The 20,905-nt window shown below is 41.1% G+C and overlaps 2 protein-coding genes across 2 annotated transcripts; one reads left to right on the top strand and one right to left on the bottom strand.

Annotated features, from left to right (window-relative positions):
- Positions 1-7,392: 7,392 nt before the first annotated feature.
- On the bottom strand, positions 7,393-10,342 carry kcnmb3 (potassium calcium-activated channel subfamily M regulatory beta subunit 3). The gene is made up of 4 exons (XM_027148607.2): positions 9,680-10,342; positions 9,053-9,271; positions 8,287-8,461; positions 7,393-8,111 (listed from the first exon to the last, which is right to left on the bottom strand). Exons 1-4 carry the CDS (start codon positions 9,751-9,753, stop codon positions 7,743-7,745), a joined length of 837 nt encoding a protein of 278 aa, XP_027004408.2. The 5' UTR covers positions 9,754-10,342; the 3' UTR covers positions 7,393-7,742.
- A 941-nt stretch (positions 10,343-11,283) lies between these two features.
- mfsd8l2 (major facilitator superfamily domain containing 8-like 2) lies at positions 11,284-20,441 on the top strand. Its single transcript, XM_027148527.2, has 12 exons — positions 11,284-11,805; positions 12,428-12,613; positions 13,169-13,231; positions 13,368-13,487; positions 14,216-14,295; positions 14,676-14,988; positions 15,883-15,956; positions 16,757-16,970; positions 18,189-18,311; positions 18,565-18,695; positions 18,999-19,106; positions 20,305-20,441. The coding sequence occupies exons 1-11, from the start codon at positions 11,730-11,732 to the stop codon at positions 19,077-19,079; spliced, it is 1,461 nt and encodes a 486-aa protein (XP_027004328.1). The 5' UTR covers positions 11,284-11,729; the 3' UTR covers positions 19,080-19,106; positions 20,305-20,441.
- The last annotated feature ends 464 nt before the right edge of the window (positions 20,442-20,905 follow it).

Below are 20,905 nucleotides of genomic sequence, written 5' to 3'. Positions count from 1 at the left end.
ATTTGTTGGTGAAGATGGTGATGGTAGTGAAGGACTCATCTATATGATTGCATGATGCTGTAACGCAGCCAGTGTGTGTGTGTGTATGTGTGTGTGAGTGTGTGAGTGTGTGAAAGAGAAGCAATGTACTGTGTGTGTGTATTCAGAGATTTCAGTAGAATCTTGCTCCATTAAGTCATTTGATAAATGGGAGCCCTCGCCTCCTTTTCACCACAGGAAGCCTAATGACTTCCCATTAGATTTCTGACTCTGATTACATGGCACTAGTTCACTGGAGCGATTTTGTCTACAGGTACCGTGCCAAGCCTGCACCTTGCAAACAACTCACAATAACCCTAAGATTTTAAGACATATCGACCGACTATATCGTTTCTATGGGAGCAACTCATTTAATGGGACTTTACTAATCAAATTCTAATAACAAACAGATTTTTAAATAAATAGCCATAATGCTAATCTCCGATATGCTGAAGTATTTTGTAAGGTGATGTTAAATAACATGAATATTTACGCAAGGCCTCCAGTCAAAGGTAAAGTCGTCCCTCCGCGGCTAAGTCTAAGGACGACGGATATTATGTAACAAGCTGAAATGATAGCTGCTACAACGTAAGTGAGAACACGAATCGAACGCTTTTTGCTGATGTTGCACAATATAAATATATGTGAAGGATGACTGCGTGGTACATAGATTTCATCACGCCAGTGTTCAGTTGGTGATCTTCCCTACACCAACGCACCTGCGAGTGTTTTATTCCTTAGACAATGTTTTTTTTGTTGCTTGAATATTCTTTGCATACTTCCTGAGCGTCCTGATGAAGTTCTCTGCTAGCTCGGACATTAGAAACGATGCAGCTGTGAGCACTTTCCGGCACTGAAGGATGAAGGATCGATTCATCAGCAACCGGACAGCGTGCCATTCACATGCCGCGCTGCCTCAACAGACAACGCCGAACCAGCAAAGAAATCCGGGTAGGAATCTTAAAAAGTGCTATAATTGCTTTAATGCTTCAATAATATACAGGGACTCGACAAGACCGTGAAAATCACCAGTGTTAGGAGAGGACGTGTGTTACCATTTAGACATTTCGATATAAAATGCTTAACGCGGTTGGAAATAAAGGTGTTTTACGCTCAAAGCTTGTCTTTGCACAGAGATTATAAAAACCCTTCACGACTCTCTTCAGGGGGGAGAGAGACGATTACGGAGGTTGACTCAGCGAGGAGGATTATTAGCTGCTAGCTTTGGATGGAGGGGATTTATTTAAGCAGACAGACCACATGCTGTGCATTTTTTTTTTAAAAACTGAGTGGCCTTCTCTTGAACCGACCAATGATATCGGTACGTCCAATTACGGTAGAAAGGAAAGAGAGAGATGAAATATGACGAGCCTTTTAGTCTTCTGGAACCTGTACTTAAGAGCTCAGAATATTTGCACAATTTTGGGTTTCCATGGACAATCAATCAATGTCATGTTTATCCATGTATTATTACCTCACCCAGATTTCCCATCTTTTAAACATGCAGCACGTACTAAAAGTATTGCAATTCTAATTCTTATAAGAAATAACTATAAATACGGGGCCCGAGGTGAAAAAAAAATTTTCTTGAAAGTTTTTTCTTAAGAAAAACCGTCTCAAACACACCTATTCCTTATAATGGCTCTTATTCTATGGGAATATCTGTAATTCTCACTCTTCTGTCTAGGAGAAGGTATTAACTTTGACTGAGATGCCCAAGCTAGAATTTTGGGGGCTGTCAAGACATCATGAATTGTTTGACTAAACCAGAGGGCAACTGGAGGTTGCTCCAAAAAAAAAAAAAAAAAATTGGAAAAAGTAATATTTGAAATATGAATTACAGCCGGGGGGGCACGGTGGCTTAGTGGTTAGCACATTCGCCTCACACCTCCAGGGTTGGGGGTTCGATTCCCACCTCCGCCTTTTGTGTGTGTGTGTGTGTGTGTGTGTGTGTGTGTGTGTGTGTGTGTGTGTGTGTGTGTGTGTGTGCGTGTGCGTGGAGTTTGCATGTTCTCCCCGTGCCTCGGGGGTTTCCTCCGGGTACTCCAGTTTCCTCCCCCCGGTCCAAAGACATGCATGGTAGGTTGATTGGCATCTCTGGAAAATTGTCTGTAGTGTGTGAGTGTGTGAGTGAATGAGAGCGTGTGTGTGTGCCCTGTGATGGGTTGGCACTCCGTCCAGGGTGTATCCTGCCTCGATGCCCGATGACGCCTGAGATAGGCACAGGCTCCCCGTGACCCGAGAAGTTCAGATAAGCGGTAGTAAATGAATGAATGAATGAATGAATGTATTATAGCCACATTTAATTTGTAGAATGCTCAAGAAAAAACAGTTGGTTATGTTATAGCAGCTACAAACGTTTATTCCCACCTCAGGCTAGCTCTTGAAGCTTATAAGATGAAGGAAATGGCACTTCATTTGAAATACTGATAAATCTTCAAAACACCTCCCCTCCCCCCAACTTTAGCCTTTCGTTCGCCGATATGTTTGTTTACGGCTCACGCCGGAGTCTCCTTTCACGAACGTGACGTAAACGTCTCTCTTTTTCGTAGGCGTCCTTATTACTCTCCGCACGACATCATCCTGGCAGTGATCCATTCTTACACATTACCTTTTATTCCTCATGCCGAACCTTTTAAAACGAGCCCCCGTCGCTAATGCGTCGCTTAAATGTTCAGAGCGTTCAGCGTAATCATTAATGCTGTGTATACACAAGAGCAGGAAGCTTCATCCGTCTGTAAATTGATTAGCCATCCTGAAAAGTGTGCTTAATTAACCGGGAGCGGGTCGCATTATAGATATTAATGAGCTTGTTTTTGGAAAGTGCTCTGTTAGTGTCTGATAGCGAAGGATTAGCACTACAAAAGACAAAGCTGCTTTGTCATAAAAATTAATGCTGTACTTAAAGGGGAATTTAACGACACTGGACGAATAGGGATGGATCATCTGATAGATGAGGACGAAGCGATCGCTCACGGTCAGAAATGTATATATATTTTCTCTTCTGTACAGCATTGGAAATATTAAACTGCCTCCTGACGGCGTAGCTACGCCCAAACATTCCCAGGTAGATAGACACTGATGACTACATTCAAGATCATCAGATCTCAGGATCATGGGTAGTGTGATGACCTTTTATATAAAGACCAGGTTGTATAAAGATAAGGGTAGAAAACGTGTTATGGAAGATATTTAACCTTCATAAGGACTATTTCTCAGAGTCATCAAATTTCCAGTCATGTTTTTTCGAAGCATTTGTATAAGACGGTCTGTGAAATTGCCTCATGAATACATTTCAGCTAAGACAGGGCTTAGATTAAGGATTTAAAACACGTTAATACCGTGTTTGTTGCTGGAAACAGGACATTTAGTCTTGTGTGGCGTGTTTGTTTTTATTGTTTTTCTTTCTTAGGGTTACGAAGCTGCACACGTTCGTATTCAGAGCTAAAGAGGTATATGAGAGAAAATCACATGGTGTGGAAGGAAGGTGCGTCTCAGTTATTCACAAAGCTGACCTTAACTTAAGCCCTTTTTTTTTTTAGATAAAGACATAGAGCAGAATTAATTAAGTCCATGTTTTCACCTCGGCCCTGTATCTACATACCCAAATCTGAATACTATTTCTTCTGTAATTATTGCCGTAACATTTGGATTTAACTCACTGGCTTTTTCACAAGGCTTTTGGAAACGTCCGCACTTTTATATATCGGCTTATGATGAATGCGTTTATGGAAAAAGCATTCTGTTTTCTCCGCGGGACTTCTACATCCCGAAATGTCAGGAGGAGCACGCTGCTATCCCCGTCGTGATAATGAAACTTCTTAGAGACGTTTGCGGGAAAAACGCAACGTCCCGTGATACTACAATCCCTCTGATCACCAGGCCAACTGTCTCCTGAGCCGATTATACGGGAGCAGCGCCATTTTCCTTGCTAGCAGGAGACATCCTGTTGGTCAAATTTACCAAGGACCCGAACGCATCAGCGAGCGCTTCGGATTTAACGTCCTCATAAATCGATATGGTCAAACGCATAGCATCAGTCATTCAGTCATGATAAAATATGGTCGAAAACATAATCTAGTTTATTGTACAGCATTTCAACAAGCTAACAAATGAAACACTTTTTATTCAAGAATATACTTTTGAAATTTTTTATCAGTGGTTTAAGAAATGCACGTATAAAATAAAACTCTATCTGAACAGGCTGATAAACAGGCTGAAGCACTTTAGTGATACTGATAAGAAATCCAACATGGATTTGAAAACAAGTAACAAAAATATTTTATTTTACAGTAGAAATTTGGAAGAAAAAAAAAGGATATATAACTAACCATTATTTGTCAATCTTTTGTCTTGTTAATGTTGAAACCACAGCAAACTGAAAAAAGTCTGGCGAAAATGTCAAAAAATGTCTGCCGCATTGATTACCAAGGACGTTCGTAGGCTGAAATTCAGCCACGGCCACAAAAAACAGCATAAAACGCAAAGCTCTAAACGACAAAATGATGATTAAATGGTGAAAAAGCACCTTGTCACTACTGTACATCTTCCAGGAAAGCAGTGTAACTCGCCATTCTTTTTTTCTAAGGTGCCATTACTTTTGTCCTTTTGTTACGTTTGACTAGCCAGACTTATTCGGTTTCAATTTACGAATAATTCATTTGTGATGAACGAGGCTCAGTGTTATTAAAATATTAGATTAGGATTATTAGCGCCACATTATTGTAATGAACGATATTTACAGTATACAGTACATCAGTATCATTTAGAGAAAGTTGAGACTTGAGACTTGATCATTCTCCCAAGTGTCAATTATTTCATAAATCTACCGAAACACGTCTAAAATGTCCCTCCAGGATTTCCTAATTTTTGTGATCGCAGAATTGTAATGCAAAATCAAACAAACCGCGATAATTGAAGGAGCTTAAAATTAAAATTTGAGCTGAGACGCGTCATCGGAGCTGAGACACCTTCAGCCAAAGCTCTCGCTCTCTTCCATTCGCGTGTTGGAACATCAAGTACAGCTCTCATAGAAAGTAATAAAGTGGTAGTCTCATAGAAAGTAATAAAGTGTAGTAGAAGAATCCTGTGTTTGCAGTTTTACCAATTCAAGTAGTTATATATATATACACAGTACTGTGCAAAGGTTTTAGGCAGGTGTGTAAAAATGCTGTAAACAAAGAATGCTTTCAGAAATATAAATAACGAGTATTTATTTCTGTCAATTTACAAAATGCAAAGTGAGCAATCAAAAGAAAAAACTAAATCAAATCAATATTTGGTGTTACTAACTTTTGCCTTCAAACCAGCATGAAGCGATGGCACGGCCCCAACAGAGCCCTGATCTCGACATCATCCAGTGTGTCTGGGATTACATGAAGAGACAGAAGGACGACATCCGCAGAAGATCTGTGGTTAGTTCTCCAAGACGTCTGGAACGACCTACCGGCCGAGTTCCTTCACAAACCGTGTGCAAGTGTACCTGGTAGAATTGCTGCTGTTTTGAAGTCAAACGGCGGTCACACTAAATATTGATTAGATTTAGATTTCTCTTTGGTTCATTCACTGCAATTTGTTCATTTATGAAAATAAATGTTTAACACTTCCATTTTTGAAAGCATTCTTTGTTCACTTCATTTTTTCACACCTGCCTAAACCTTTTGCACAGTACACACACACACATACACACACACACACACACACACACACACACACACACACACACACACACACACACACACACACATATATATATATATATATATATATATATATATATTTGCAAAAAATATATATATATATATTTGCAAAAAATATATATATATATATTTGGTTTCTTTGGTGTTGCTTCTGTTTGACTCCTTGATTCTGCCTCTTGTGGCAAGTTGTGTTCATATTTCAGGATCAAGTGCTATTTTATATATTTTACATGACATTTGACAACAAAGCTGGAAAAACATGATTGGGAAACATGATGGGGAAGTCGTGGCCTAATTTGAGAGTTTGACTCCTTACTCTAAGGTTGTGGGTTTGAGTCTCGGGCCGGCAATACCACGACTGAGGTGCCCTTGAGCAAGGCACCGAACCCCCCAACTGCTCCCCGGGTGCCACAGCATAAATGGCTGCCCACTGCTCCGGGTGTGTGTTCACGGTGTGTGTGTGTTCATTGCTGTGTGTGTGTGCACTTTGGATACATACTTAGCTGTATATCATGTCAGAGTCCTTGATTTCTGTCTTTGGTCCACATTTTCTACCCCTGATCTTTGTCAGGTTTAAAGGTTTTTGCTTTATGGCAGTGGTCTAGAAGCTCTTGGTGCTTCTTCTTAAGAAATATCAGGCAACCATGTACTGTATGTGTGAACCACATAAAGGTCATTTGCATAATCTGCATCCAAACCCGACTCTACATACACGTACATTTCCACAGTGTAAATATCAACATAACTTTGATTGACGCCAAACTACTGCACTTAATGTCGTGCTGTGGCACAAGTAAAGGTTCGACAGAGAACCTTTAAGGCTTATCCAAAATGACAAACCAATATATGGACACTTTTTTAGTTACGAACTACAAATCCTGAGACATACAGTATGCTGAAAAAAAAAAAAAAGAAAAATAGATGGGGCACAATGACAAGAGGTGGAAGAGTGTATGTGGAACTGTGTATGTTCTTAGAAAACATTTTTTCTCCTTAATATTAAGTTATATAACTTAATATATAATATATTATATAACTTAATATATATCTCCTTAAAACAGATATATGGTCCAGGACCTAGGATTTGGTAGCAACCCTAACCCTAGATACAGGAACAACAAAAAATGGCTACCGGGTTCTCCAGAAGCTCAAGTGGTGCTCAAATGCATCTGGCTTTGTAAACCACTGGGCTACAAATCCCATGCTGTGGAGTTTTTGTGTAGTTACCCAATGAGTATTATTGAGCTAAAGCTCAATCACAAAGCAAAGTAAACCAAGAAGAAGGCTACAAAGGAAAAAGAAAGTAACCCTCACACACACACACACACACACACACACACACACACACACACACACACACACACACACACACACACACACACACACACACACACACTCCTGTATGAGCTTTTCCTCATATCATGATCAAATTACTGTATATCACCAGACAACAAAAGCTTTTTGATATCAGACCATAAGACCAAGCAGAACTTCTTTACAATTACATCCAGCCTTGACAGATGGATGTATGATTATTTTCCTGGCACAAAATCACTTTTAGTACCAAGTCCTTGTAAAAATCGATCTATCGTGTGTCTCTGCTACATGTATCTACATCATTTTGTGACCATGACCCCTGCACTGGCTATCCCAGCAACACTGGGTTTGAGGTGGGAATACACTCTGGATGAGACGTTTACATCCAGGGGCGATTTACAGCTGTCAACCAACCTACTTGCATGGTTTGGAGATGGCAGGCAACTAGACAATTCAATAGACATGTGGAACTCCACACAGTCTGAGAAGCATCAAACCGTAAGACCTTGGAGGCTGTGAGGGTCTTGCAGAACATCCTGCATGTTAGGATCATATCATATGCCAACAATTATAACACAAATATAGATGCTTTCACCAATCCAAATTATGTAGTAAGCAATTTAAAGTTAAGAGGGGGAAATCCTGAGATTCGAATGCTAGGTCCATGATCACTACAGTATTGTACACATGGCTGCCATAATCATCTTCTTATAGGCTGGGACTCCAGGGCCTGCATGGCAGAAATCGATAGAGTTTGTTCTGCCCAGTTGTGCTCTGCTCGTCCTCCATTAATTCTTTTTCTTGGATGATTTCATTACACAGTTGAGCAAGGTACTGTGTCAGCATAACCAGACCGACCAGCAACACTCCTCCAAAAAGCAAGAGGCTTGGCCACACCATGCACTGCAACGCAACACGCAGGTCGTGCCTCTTTGTCAGGATGGCATGCTCTCGGTAACGAGTGCTCAGGTAGCATCTCACATCCTGGCCTTGCAGTTTAAAAAGGACGTCTTTGATTCTCTGAGCCTCTTCCACCACGTCGGATTTGTTTTGGTGGTTTTTTGGGGTGTAGAAACACTAAAGGGAAAAAAGAAGATGCATTTGGTGATGGACATCAAAGCCTCCAGTTGAAAGTAAGTTTATTCATTCCCAAACCTGTGAAATAGTTCAACAGTTCTACCTTTTACACAGTGGGGTCTGCACCCACTATCATCATTGTTTTTTTCAAAATTCACATTATTAAAGCCAGTACCTCTGGACTCAGGTTCACGGCTGCTTCATCGTAGTGTAGATGCAGTGTTTTTTCAGATGATACAGCTGTGGCATTCACCAAGACATGAAGACACGGATAACTGCTGACTCGTTCATCAGACTCGTTTAGAAACTCAGCCTGGATCAGTGAGCAGTTGGTGGCATCTCCCCATTCACTGTATGGTAAGAGCACTTATTATAAACTGACCAGTTAAAACACTGAATAATAGACTGTAAGTTCATTCATTCATTTTCTACCACTTATCCGAACTTCTCGGGTCACGGGGATCTCAGGCGTCATCGGGCATCGAGGCAGGATACACCCTGGACTGAGTGCCAACCCATAGCAGGGCACACACACACACACACTCATTCACTCACACACTCACACACTACGGACAATTTTCCAGAGATGCCAATCAACCTACCATGCATGTCTTTGGACCGGGGGAGGAAACCGGAGTACCCGGAGGAAACCCCCGAGGCACGGGGAGAACATGCAAACTCCACACACACAAGGTGGAGGCAGGAATCGAACCCCCAACCCTGGAGGTGTGAGGCAAGCATGCTAACCACTAAGCCACCGTGCCCCCGACTGTAAGTTTATTTTAGAAAAGGCTAAAAATATCTGAATCATCTACAACTTGTTGGTCGAATCATTTTAAGCTTTTAAACTTTAAATAAGTTCCCCCTTTTTTTTTTGGTAAACAGAAGTGTACATTTTCCAAGTGTAACCATTATGACTAACACTTTCTGCTTGTCCTTACCTGTGAATACATGGCTTTACCACAACGATCCCTACCGCAAAGTACATGAGGATGGAGAAGCCCATCATGACGAAGCCCAGGAGCAATGCTCTGTCCTCTCCTACGCTGGAAACAGGAACCTGGGGTTTGGCCTTCTCACCACCACCATCATCACCACCACCACCACGTCGTCTTCTCCACTGTGACTCGGGCACGGTAGATGGATACAGGAGGATCTCTCTGCAAGAACACAGATCATCCTTACAAGTGGTAGAGGACCATGATTCAAGCTTTTAGGCGAAGGCAGACACAAGTTTGGACTAGCTAGACAGAGTGAGCTAGAATAAAATACTAATAAAGCTTAACAACAAAATGCAACAAAATTGACAATATACATAGTCGGTAATCCATGACTGAAAAAATAATTCTTGCTTGTGTGATACAACATGGATGTAATATCACACCACGCTTTGCAAGCATATAGTGTTTTGCAATATGTCCTCGCCAAAAGTTCACCAATCTTGTGAATGAATGATCCATGAGATTCATATCGTACCAGCACAGAATCTATAACTCTCGCTAGGACGTTATCTATTACCCCTTATAAAATATGGATCACTCATTTCCCTTCGAGAATCAGGCCCTCACCTTGTGCGCCGTCTCCGGAGGTTGATGTGAACAGGAATGCTGAAGGACCCTCGAGGGGACGGACTCAGAAGCATGCCTAATTCTGATGAGCTCCAGCACAGATTTGTTTGTATTTGCACAGTTCCTGGCCTTGTTCAGCGCACACAGTTCTGTATACAGTGCCACAGAGGGCACTTAGGGGACGGGCATCTTACAGCCAGAGTTTTAAAAAAAAAAAACAGGCCTGCCTTCTGAGATCTGATGCCCCAGGCAGGGGTTTCTATAGGAACCGCCACCGGCAGGCAACATAATAATTATATCCAATGGGACCATTATTTCAGCTGGATGTGTATTCGTACAGTGGCGCTTCCAAGTCTGAGTACACTAGCAGGAGATACATTATTTATCAAAAACTCTACAGATTTTCAGTTATTATTTAAAAAAAAATAACAGAGTTTATTCTGAATGATTTCTGACTACGCTGTTCTTGTTAGTGGACTTGAGCCAGTTTTAGACTGCTCTGATTTTCCTGTTTAGTTTCTGAGGGAACAGACCAACATGTTATCCATGTCAGATTATACAGGATGGATCCTCTAATGATAGATAACTGTCATGCCATCAATCACTGGGATCCAGAGTTTTGTTTAGTTTTTGTGCCAGACGTATCTGTAGCTGTCGCGTGAGTTTTGCATCATCCTACGTCATCCTCCTACTGCTTTTGTTTTTTATTTACCTACTAAAATCCTCACACTTTACCTCAAACTTTACAGTAGCACTAATATTAGCATTACGTTCACTCAAAAATTGTTATTGTGATTATTTGGATGCAACCAAATACACAATACACAAAAATCTTATGACTCTATGAACAAACGACTGTAACCCGAACATCTTACCCCATAAAGTGTGTTCTGCGTGTTCTCCGAGGCATCGCACATTCACGGCGGGATTGTTTCATTAAAGTCGTCTGACTGGAGGACGGAACTCATACGGCGTTAAAACCACACTTTATCATGTCCGCGCATGAATAATGAACGAGCTCCCGATTCAAAATAGCATCTATTATTCACGAAATGCCAATGTTAAAAATGTGGAAACATTCATAATACGATGTAGCTCACCTGTGTCGCTGTATGTCCTGAGGCTAAAGGGCCTACTCGCATGCAAGTCAATCAACAGGCCGGCTTTTGAAAATGTTCAGTGTAGAACCTGAGGATATTATCCAGGAATTTTACAGCATTTATTTATAGAATATTTTTCACTCCACCACCCACTTTTCATGTGAACCAATTTTTTTCTTCTTTTTTCTAAGAGATAAACAGAGATAAGAGACAGCCATATCTAAGAGATGGAAGAAAAGGAATATATATATATATATATATATATATATATATATATATATATATATATATATATATATATATATATATATATATATTAAAAAAATAGAAGGCAGAAGATGCTGTGGTGCAAAAGGAATAAATCACTTGAAGATGTGCTCAAATTGACAATTGAGAAAAGAATAACGAATGAATGAACACTAATGTTAAGGGATAACAAGCCAGACTCATATAACGAGGCTCATTTGGAAGCTAATAAGCTGTTCATCTTTCCACAAATTGCCCTGAACTTTAAAGGACTTTTTTTTTTCTTTCCGTTTTTTTTAACGGAATCAGATTGCAACTCATCTTTATTTCACCAGCATTAATAATACATAGACTTTGCTACTGGTCAGTGTACAATTACAGAAACTTTGACCCTAGGCAGGAGGCGATCAGGTTAGCCGGGACTGAAATGCCTCCTGGATAAAGGTGGCTTTATTTTAATTTTTTTTTTTTAAAAAAAAAAGTGAAAATCTGCCTGTTTTTATTCTTAATCCTGTGTGTAAAGCTGATTGAAAGATCAACGGTGGAGCACAGACAGATGAATTGAAACAGTCTCCATGTGGGAGAGAGGCTTTAAGTGAGAACGTCACGTCTCTCATTTGGAGTGTTTCCTCAAAGCTGGGATGAAAAATGGGGCCGTGAAGACGCTCGGGTAAAAAAAAACACCGTTGTTGTTAGTCGTACCGATGGATTACAGGCGTAAGAGGAAACTTTCTTTGGTCACAATTGGACTGCTGTTTTTCCTGAGTGGTATTGAATATGGTGAGTGGCTGTGTTTGGATATTTAGCGAATATGTTTGTAGATTGAATATGAAGCATGTGTGTGTGTGTGTGTGTGTGTGTGTCACACACTTCTCCAGATTGTAAAAAAAACCCACAATATTATATTAGATTCTAATAATAAGAATAAGAATAAGAATTAATATAATAAGACGATTTCCCGTTTCTTTTAATCTATTCTTTGATGACATGTATTAAATAATGTATAATAAAACCGACGGGAATGAGGCGTGACCTCCTGACATAAAGAAGTGGGCGTGGCTTCGGTGTCTGTCAGTTCCAGGAAAGGTGGCTTGGTCTATTAACCTTCTGGTTCCACTGAAGGAGGTGTAGACTCTGCACCTGTCAGACTAACGGAAGGGGTGTGGCCTGTAGAGCTGTTAAACAAATAAACAAACAAACAAAAAAAGGTGTGGTCTGTGTGACTCCTACAGTAAGTTCTCAATATACCACAATGAATCTGCACGGCATGTGTGTGGAGGGGGTGTACAAACTTTTGCACTTGATTGTCATCAACCAGATTATATGTGATTATGATGTATGGACATATGATTTCACCCCCTCTCTCTCTCTCTTTCTCTGTCTGTCTCTGTTTCTCTCAAAGCTGTTATCCTTCCCACTATCTGGAGGTATCTTCAGATTCTCGAAGCTCCGCCGTATTTCCTTGGGCTCGGTCTGTCGGCGTTTAGCTTCAGCGGACTCGTGACGGGGCCGATATTCGGACGCTGGTCTGATAAAACCCGCACTACAAAATCCATCATTCTTTTCTCTAACCTCTTTGAGATTGTGGGTAAGCACTGAACGAAAGAGCCAGGACAGAACTATGCTATCTCCACACACTAGCACACGATACTGAGGGAAAATAATCAACACCAGTGTGGTGTGATGAAGAGGAGTCGCCGTTAGAGGCGCTTAATCTTGAATCTTTTCAGTAAACAGCACATCACGAAGCGTTGTATTCCTCTAATACCATAGCGAACCGCCAACATTTACAGTATCTGATTGCTTGTATTGTTGTTTCTATAGTAACCATGATTTGTAAGGCAGATGCACCACATAACCTAAGACTAAGAAGGAAACGAATGTTGACAGAATTCAAGTGAGACATTTACTGCATCATATTTTTGAAGAGTCGCCGGTTGTCTGTCAGCATGGATGACTTCAAAACGTTGCACTTTGTGGTTGCACGGAAAAATTGGGAAATAATCAACTTTAAAGATGCTGACTGTAAGTCTATGTTATATTGAGCCACACCACGCCACTCCGCTGTTGATGAGTTTCCTGCAACAACACGTTCCTTACATGCTAGTTTATACTGAACACAAAAAACTATTTCTTCCTCTAGGGAACTTCATGTACTTCATTGGCTACTCAAAATGGCTTCTACTGTCCAGTCGCCTTGTCGCAGGTGAGAACGGTCACTCGATAAATTGCAAAATCTCACGGATTCAGTTGTCATCATTGGTGCATTAAACCATCATTTGTCTTGGTGAATCTTCAAAATGGCTATTGTACAACATGGCTTGTGTTTGAAATGATCGCAGGTATTGGCGCCGGCGCAGGTTCATCCATCTTTGGCTTCCTGACGTGGACCACCGTTCCTGAAGAACGAGCAGGAGTGTTCGCCGCTGTGATGGCATCACGCCAAGCCGGACTCCTGATCGGTCAGTCGGAGTCTCTTGTGCATATATGGAGCGTCATTTCATCTGTTTTTTTTTAAATGGAATAAATTTGGCACAATCACCAGCATAAGCGTTATTCTTAACATGATGCCACCACCACCACCATGCTTCGCATATGAGTGTTTTACAAAAAGTTTCTCAGAACATCTGTAATCTTTATTAGTTGAAACTGAATTGTACGATTATTGTTAAAAAATTGCTAACTGGATGATGAAAACTAGTGAATCTCGCTTGCTGTGCGAGGATTTAAGAGATCATTTTGTTTAAAAGAGCCATATTTGTGCGGTTGTGGGGGTCACGGTGGCTTAGTGGTTAGCACGTTTGCCTCACACCTCCAGAGTTGGGGGTTCGATTCCCGCCTCCGCCTTGTGTGTGTGGAGTTTGCATGTTCTCCCCATGCCTCGGGGGTTTCCTCCGGGTACTCCGGTTTCCTCCCCCGGTCCAAAGACATGCATGGTAGGTTGATTGGCATCTCTGGAAAATTGTCCATAGTGTGTGAGTGTGTGAGTGAATGAGAGTGTGTGTGTGCCCTGCGATGGGTTGGCACTCCGTCCAGGGTGTATCCTGCCTCGATGCCCGATGACGCCTGAGATAGGCACAGGCTCCCCGTGACCCGAGAGGTTCGGATAAGCGGTAGAAAATGAATGAATGAATGAATGAATGGATATTTGTGCAGTTGCTTCCACAATGATACTCTTTGTTGTTTTTAGGACCTGCTTTTAACATTTTCCTGCGACTGTGTGATTTCCGATTGGGACCGTTCATTGTGAACAAGTACACCGCTCCCGGGGTAAGACAAAACAAAACAAGACACAGGAATTAAGGACAGATGATGTTCTTCTTTAATTCATTTTCAAATTTTAATTCAAGAATTTTAAATGTTAGCAAATTGAAGAGGAATAAAAAATATAAATAAAAACGCCGTAACGATGAATGATGAAACAAATGTTATGCAAAACATTCTGAAGATGACATCAAAAAGGCGCAACCTTATCGGTTCTGTCCCAAATGGTACAATAAATAGTTGAATAAATAGAACCATAGGTTTTAAATGGCTGACGATCTATTTTGGTGTAATATTTAGTACGTTAGTATACGGTTTGGGACACAGCCATCGGTTCTGTCATGTCGTGAAGGAATCTGTTATCCCTTGTCCGGTTTGTTCTCCAGCTCTTCATGTGTGCCATGTGGCTGGTGCTCCAGTTAGCTGTGGTTCTGCTGTACTCGGACATCCCTCCGCTGGACTCCATGGCTGAGACGTACACTGCCCTCCGTCACGTCAGGGAAGAAGAGGAGCAGCCGCTTGTGTGCTCTCAGGATGAAGGTGGAACACCAGGGTCTGGATCCTACGCCATGGTGCTGTCCGATCAGGCTGAGACGCGGCTTTCAGAAGAAGTCGAGCCATCTGAGGCTGGAGTGACGCCTCGGTCCGACAGCCCTCGCCCCCTGGATGACCCTTACGAGAATTTCAGTGCCAGTCAAGGTGCGTTTGGTGTTTGCTGTTACAATCTATAATCATTTCCTAAAGAAATTAATGAATAATAATTTAGTAATAATATAGACTTATTGTTCTATTGCAACCGTCTTTGATCTGCAACGGACCTTAGGTTCATCGGAAAAAAAAAAACGATCGATGATATCAGCACATGGCTCATTCTCAAGGTTGTGCTGCCGTCACCATGCTTCATTCAGATATAAAAATAAAGAACGAACTAATATTATTAGCGAAATAACTTGACTGTAATGTAATATATTTGCCATTATACACTTGATTAAGCTGCTATTCCATTTATTTGGACGCTCACCTTCTTCTTCTTTGTGTATCGCCATATCGATGCCATGCCATTTTTTTAATTTTCTTTATGTCTTAGGTCTTTTTATGCTGCATCATATTGCAATTCAGTGTTTGATTGAAATTTATTTATCTATAAATGTATAGATTTATATCTTTAAAGAAAGAGAAAAGTTCTCAGAACGTTATTTTTTTTTTTGGGAACCAAAAGCTCCCGAAACCGAAACTGTTAGCTCCGGGAAATGTTTTCATCACCCCTGGGGATAAAGGAGTTGATTAGAGATAGAGGCTGCACCAGTGTGTGTGTGTGTGTGTGCGCGTGTGTGTGTGTGTGTGAGTGTGTGTGTGTGAGTGTGACAGCATGAGTGGGATCACTCTTCATCGATTCCTCCCGGTGTGACTGAGGCAGATGATCTCAGACTGTGGAAAGACTTTATTGACCTGTGCACCATTTCTACGTTTGTGTGTTTGTGATATATTGTGATATAGCTTTTATCGATCTGTGCCCAAGTTCTGTTTCCTTCTCTCTCTCTCTCTCTCTCTCTCTCTCTCTCTCTCTCTCTCTCTCTCTTTCTCTCTATCTAGAATTCCTAAAGGAGGAGGTGGTGGTTCTGCTCACCGCGCAGTTTATCACGCTTTTTAATCAGACCGCACTCGAGGTGCGTTCAAAGTATCTTCCTTTGCCTGAAGATCATTATTACTATTACGAGAGAATAAAGCGGATCGGGTAGAGTACCGCAGATTCTCAATTCTGACGTGACGTGAAATACGGCTAAGTACAGTGACCCATACCCAGAATTCGTTCTCTGCATTCAACCCATCCAAAGTGCACACACACACACACACCGTGAACACACACACACACTGTGAACACACACCCGGAGCAGTGGGCAGCCAGTTATGCTGCGGTGCCCAGGGTGGGGGGGTTGAGCCTTGCTCAAGGGCACCTCAGTCGTGGGATTGCCAGCCCGAGACTCGAACCCACAACCTTAGGGTTAGGAGTCAAACTCTCTAACCATTAAGCCACGACTTCCCCATTGGTCAGGCGGATTAGTCGTTCCACCTCAAGGCAAATCATATAGGAATACTCAACTCCGAATACATTATCTTTGCAATAGTGAAAATTTTTTAACGTTTATAGTTGAAGTGGCCAGCGTTTTGTGTTTTTTTTTTTTTTGCTAACAGAGCTTTTGAGAAATAAAAGTAAGGTTCATAAGATGTTTATATAGTTAATTGTTAATTGTTTTTACCAAAAAAACATTCAATAGGTTTTTTTTTTGCACTATAAGCCAGCTAATGTCTCACCGACTTCATAGAAACAACCACACAATTTGGACAGTCCAAAATGTCTGCTCTTGGTCTACAGCGTTACTGTGTCATTGTGTCATATTACATCAAATAATGATGTAGTAATGAGAGGAATGTTAGGATTAATGCAGCAGCATGGTGTTGCCTCCAGACCATGGTAACGCCGATGACACAGAAGTACTTCGGCTTTGGTGAGCTGGGGAACAGTGTGATGTATGGGCTGTGCGGCGTGGAGGTGATCGCCGGGTTTTTCCTCGTGCGCTGGCTGAGCTGCATGCTGAAGGATCGCGTGCTGCTGGCCGCTGGGCTGCTTGTGAGCTGCGTGGCCTGCGTCTGGTGCCTCGTCTTCCTCGCTAACCCCAAGGGTAAGCATGCGTGTGTGTGTGTGTGGGTTATAAAGTGCGCTCTGTTGGCCACATGCCCAGACAGACTGGCACATACCTGTGTGTGGACAGCCACAATATGCTGGCTCTGTTTGATGCCAGGTGGTGTGTGTAGAGTGATGCTCTTTTCTTCCTTCAGTTTTTTATTTTTTTTGTTTGTTTCTTCATTTTTCTTTAATGAAAATGCAGTACATCTTACAGTAAGCTACAGAAGAATTCGAACGATGTCCCAAAGTGGACGTAGCATGTTGTGCGAAAACAAATCGTCAATTATTCATGGCTTCCTGCTGTGTTCACCAGTGAGAAAATGCAGCGAGTGTCGGATAATTAAAAAGACACAGATGTTTCCCTGACAGGTCTGAAAATGGTCCGTGGCCAATAAAACTAGCCCAAGAAAAAATTTAAATCTCCCAAAATGTGTACAGTTGTGATTTATTCGTCTTACACTAGACCAATTTTCAAATTTTTATGTTATTAATTAATTAGGTTTAATCTTTCATGTTGTAGAACGTCCATGAAACCAAAACGTTCCTGTTATCACTTACCTTACTGCAGCTATAAGCAGTTGGACAATCTTTTTATTTACGACATTATCGAGTTGAATTGTCAAACTACCAAAACATTTTTCAGAGCTCTGACACTGGAGACTCCTTCCATAAACACTGCAGTAAATATACAAAAAAAAATAGACTATGGAAAGTTACGTGTGGTGTACTATAGAAACAAAACGTTTGCACGTAATTCGTAAATCAGACTCGATGCTGACCAATCAGAATGGAGAATATGACAGTGCGGTGTTACAACAAGTACTAGCTAGTCTGTTGGCTGTTTTGCCAAACTATACGTCTTACGGAAGATTTCTCCGTAAGAAAAATGATGGTCCCATAAAGATATAAAAACATTGCTTAACATTCAAGCCTTATTCTCCTCATGAGGACCTTCCAGTGGCATAGTACATATTAATGAACGATCCTTATAAGGAGAGTAAGAAACATGTCTGTTTTTATATCCTTTTACGGACCAAGTCCCCATAGTGACACAACACAGACTTACGCACACTTGTCCTTGTAATGTGACCCTATAAGGTCATAACGGTCAGATAGTGCTATCCTTGAGGGGACATTTGCCTGGCAGTTCTTTGTAAGGATAATAAGACAAATGTGTGTGTGTGTGTGTGTGTGTGTGTATGTATGACATCAGGTGGCTTTGCTCTGGAGCTGACTGAGTTCATTATTGGGGTGTTCCTGCAGCTGCTAGGGCTTCCCTTTGTTGCAGTGTCCCAGGTGTCCCTCTTCTCCAAAGTCACTGCAGAGAAGACGCAAGGTGTGTGTGTGTGTGAATAAAATGAAACCTCTTATTATTACATGTCTTATTGTGTATGTGTTTGCGTGTGTGTTTATGTATGTATGTTTGCGTGTGTATGTGTTTGTGTGCATGAGTGTGTATGTGTGTGTTTGCATGTGTGAGTGTCTGTGTGTTTGCATGTGTGTGTGTTTGCGTCCGTGCGTGTTTGCGTGTGTTTGTGTGCATGTGCATTTTTGCATGTGTGTGTGTCTGTGTGCGTGTGTGTCTGCAGGCTTTAGTCAAGGTGTACGCCGCTCTGTCGGAGGTCTTGCCACCATCTTGGGTCCCCTCTGGGCTGGTGGTTTAACTGGAAACTTGTATGTGATGCTGGGAATGATGCTGTTTCTCCTCACGCTCATTATGGTCAGTGAGAGTGTGATGAGGCTTCAGATCACTGACATCATCTCTAAAATATGCTAAAAAGTCAGACTTTGCTTAACAAACCTAAACAAACATATCATGGCATGCTAGCTTACTACCTGGTCTGTTATCTGCTTTATAGAAACAATAGACGAGCTAATAATAAGCTAGAATTTTCCTATTTGAACATTCTAGCTTATTATTAGCTCGTCTATTCCACTTCTCTGTCCTTCTTTTCTTGGGCTGATTTTAATATAACTAAACCGTATGACCTCAACACAGAAGGTGTGTGATGTTGTTGATCAGATAATGATGGCGCTGTCTTACGATAAACTGGTGGAACCTCCCGCGGTGCAGCACGCAGACGACTCCGAGAGTGAAGGATAATCACCGTTCACTCGTCAAACTCTACAGGTGAAAATCAGCACTTTCGAATTTTTAGGCCACAACCTGCATCTATTTTATTCCAGACTAGCTACTTTTATGTACCAGCTAGCTATCTTTTATCTAGACAAGCTACATTTATATAGAGAGTTAAACTTTAGCTAATTTAGCAGTTTAGCTAATTTTATATGGTAAAAACGTTCATCTTGCTGACTAGCCAGACAACACTTACGCAACTACGTAACGACGTAGGTAGCTAACTTTTATGTAGCTAGTTTATTTTTACACAAAAACTTTTATCTAGACTAGCTACTTGTATTTAGCCATTTGGTTTATATATTTATTTAGCTATGCTTTTCTATTGTGGAAAATGTATGCAGATCTGACTAGTTCATTTTTTAGACAACAAGCATGTTACGTGTAATCTGACTAGCTAGTTAATTTTAACAAACACTAGCCAGTTTTATATTGCTGGAACCGTAGTTAGTAACCCTTGGTGTGTAACATTTATGTAGACTGGCTTGATTTATGTAGCAAAACTAGCCAGAAAACTTCTATATAATCAGATTTTATCTGTTATCTGTAATCTATTATAATTCAGATTTTTATGTAGCCAAAGAAGGTAGCATTGTAGCTTTATATGTATTTTTATATACAGTTCATGCTCTACTCAGATTTTGGAATAAATTCTGTGGAATATTTGGTTCTTAAATGTCAACCAGGGCATATAAAGATGAAAATATCAGATAAAACCTGTGAGTTTCTAGTATTTTACATGCTAACACACCTGATCCAGCTTAGGCTACAACATTAGCTGTATATCTAAAGCAGGGCCAGGAGTCAGAAGTAGAGCCTAAGGATTGCAGGTGATTTATAGTGCCATTAAGCCTTGTTGTTGTACCGGGGTGGGTTCCTGTAGGACGCTTTAAATCAGTAAAGATGACTAGAAAAAAAACAAAACAGGAAAGTTCTAGAAAAATGCTAATGTATTGAATGGAGAATTTGGATAATAAATGGGAAGCCATTAGTCTGAAAGTGCAGGTCTGTCACCAGGAGCATTTTTCATCGAGTTATTTATGAAAAAGCGCTAACGGGCCGTTTGGAATGCACCATTGTTTCGGACAAAGCGAGAACGTTGTGATCTCAAAGGGACAAAGTTTATTCCAGTCGTGCCACTGTGTCTCCAGATGGCTGAGTGAAATGAAAAGATGTATTTTTTTTTTTTTAGATTTCCATTCAGGACGGAGGCTCGCGGTGGTCCGTCTGGCCCGGGGTTGGGGTGTGTGTGGTGCTCGGTGGAACAGATGCTGGAGCGGTGGTAGATACCGGGCTCGTGCCAGGAGCAGCAGACCTCAGACAGCAAGAGGGATGGACACACACACACAAACATACACACACACATATACACACGCCCACACATATGCTCAAACACATCTCGTACGGCTCTGCTTGTTATGTTATTTGCACAGTTTGCATAAATGTATGTACAATTCTGTAAAGAGGAAAATGCAATAAAAACAGAAAATACAGAATGTTTCCTATTCTTTGTAAATATTTGTTTTAAGGTATTGATTAGATCGGTGTGATTATATTTTGCAATTAGTTTACAGAAGGGGGCGCTGTTTGTCCACAACACTGAATGTGTGTGTGTGTGTGTGTGTGTGTGTGTGTGTGTGTGTGTGTGTGTGTGTGTGTGTGTGTGTGTGTGTGTGTGTGTACAAATTTCTCTACAAAGATTATCAAAATAGTTATGCCCTTGTGGGGACATTAGGTCCTCAAAAAGATGTAAAAAAATAAAACATGCACACACACACACACACACACACACA

The sequence above is a fragment of the Tachysurus fulvidraco genome, chromosome 1 (genome assembly GCF_022655615.1).
Source record: "Tachysurus fulvidraco isolate hzauxx_2018 chromosome 1, HZAU_PFXX_2.0, whole genome shotgun sequence".
Classification (NCBI taxonomy): domain Eukaryota; kingdom Metazoa; phylum Chordata; class Actinopteri; order Siluriformes; family Bagridae; genus Tachysurus; species Tachysurus fulvidraco.
This window is presented reverse-complemented; position numbering and strand designations above follow the sequence as displayed.

What these genes read in the sequence shown, in the direction of transcription:
- mfsd8l2 (XM_027148527.2), top strand. Translation starts at nt 11,730, where the DNA reads ATGGATTACAGGCGTAAGAGGAAACTTTCTTTGGTCACAATTGGACTG. An exon ending in CCTGAGTGGTATTGAATATG is followed by an intron (nt 11,806 to 12,427) that starts GTGAGTGGCTGT and finishes TTTCTCTCAAAG; the next exon opens with CTGTTATCCTTCCCACTATC. An exon ending in CTTCCTCGCTAACCCCAAGG is followed by an intron (nt 16,971 to 18,188) that starts GTAAGCATGCGT and finishes GTATGACATCAG; the next exon opens with GTGGCTTTGCTCTGGAGCTG.
- kcnmb3 (XM_027148607.2), bottom strand. Translation starts at nt 9,753, where the DNA reads ATGCTTCTGAGTCCGTCCCCTCGAGGGTCCTTCAGCATTCCTGTTCAC. An exon ending in CTCCGGAGACGGCGCACAAG is followed by an intron (nt 9,272 to 9,679) that starts GTGAGGGCCTGA and finishes GTGTTCTTGCAG; the next exon opens with AGAGATCCTCCTGTATCCAT. An exon ending in CCGTGAACCTGAGTCCAGAG is followed by an intron (nt 8,112 to 8,286) that starts GTACTGGCTTTA and finishes TTTTCCCTTTAG; the next exon opens with TGTTTCTACACCCCAAAAAA.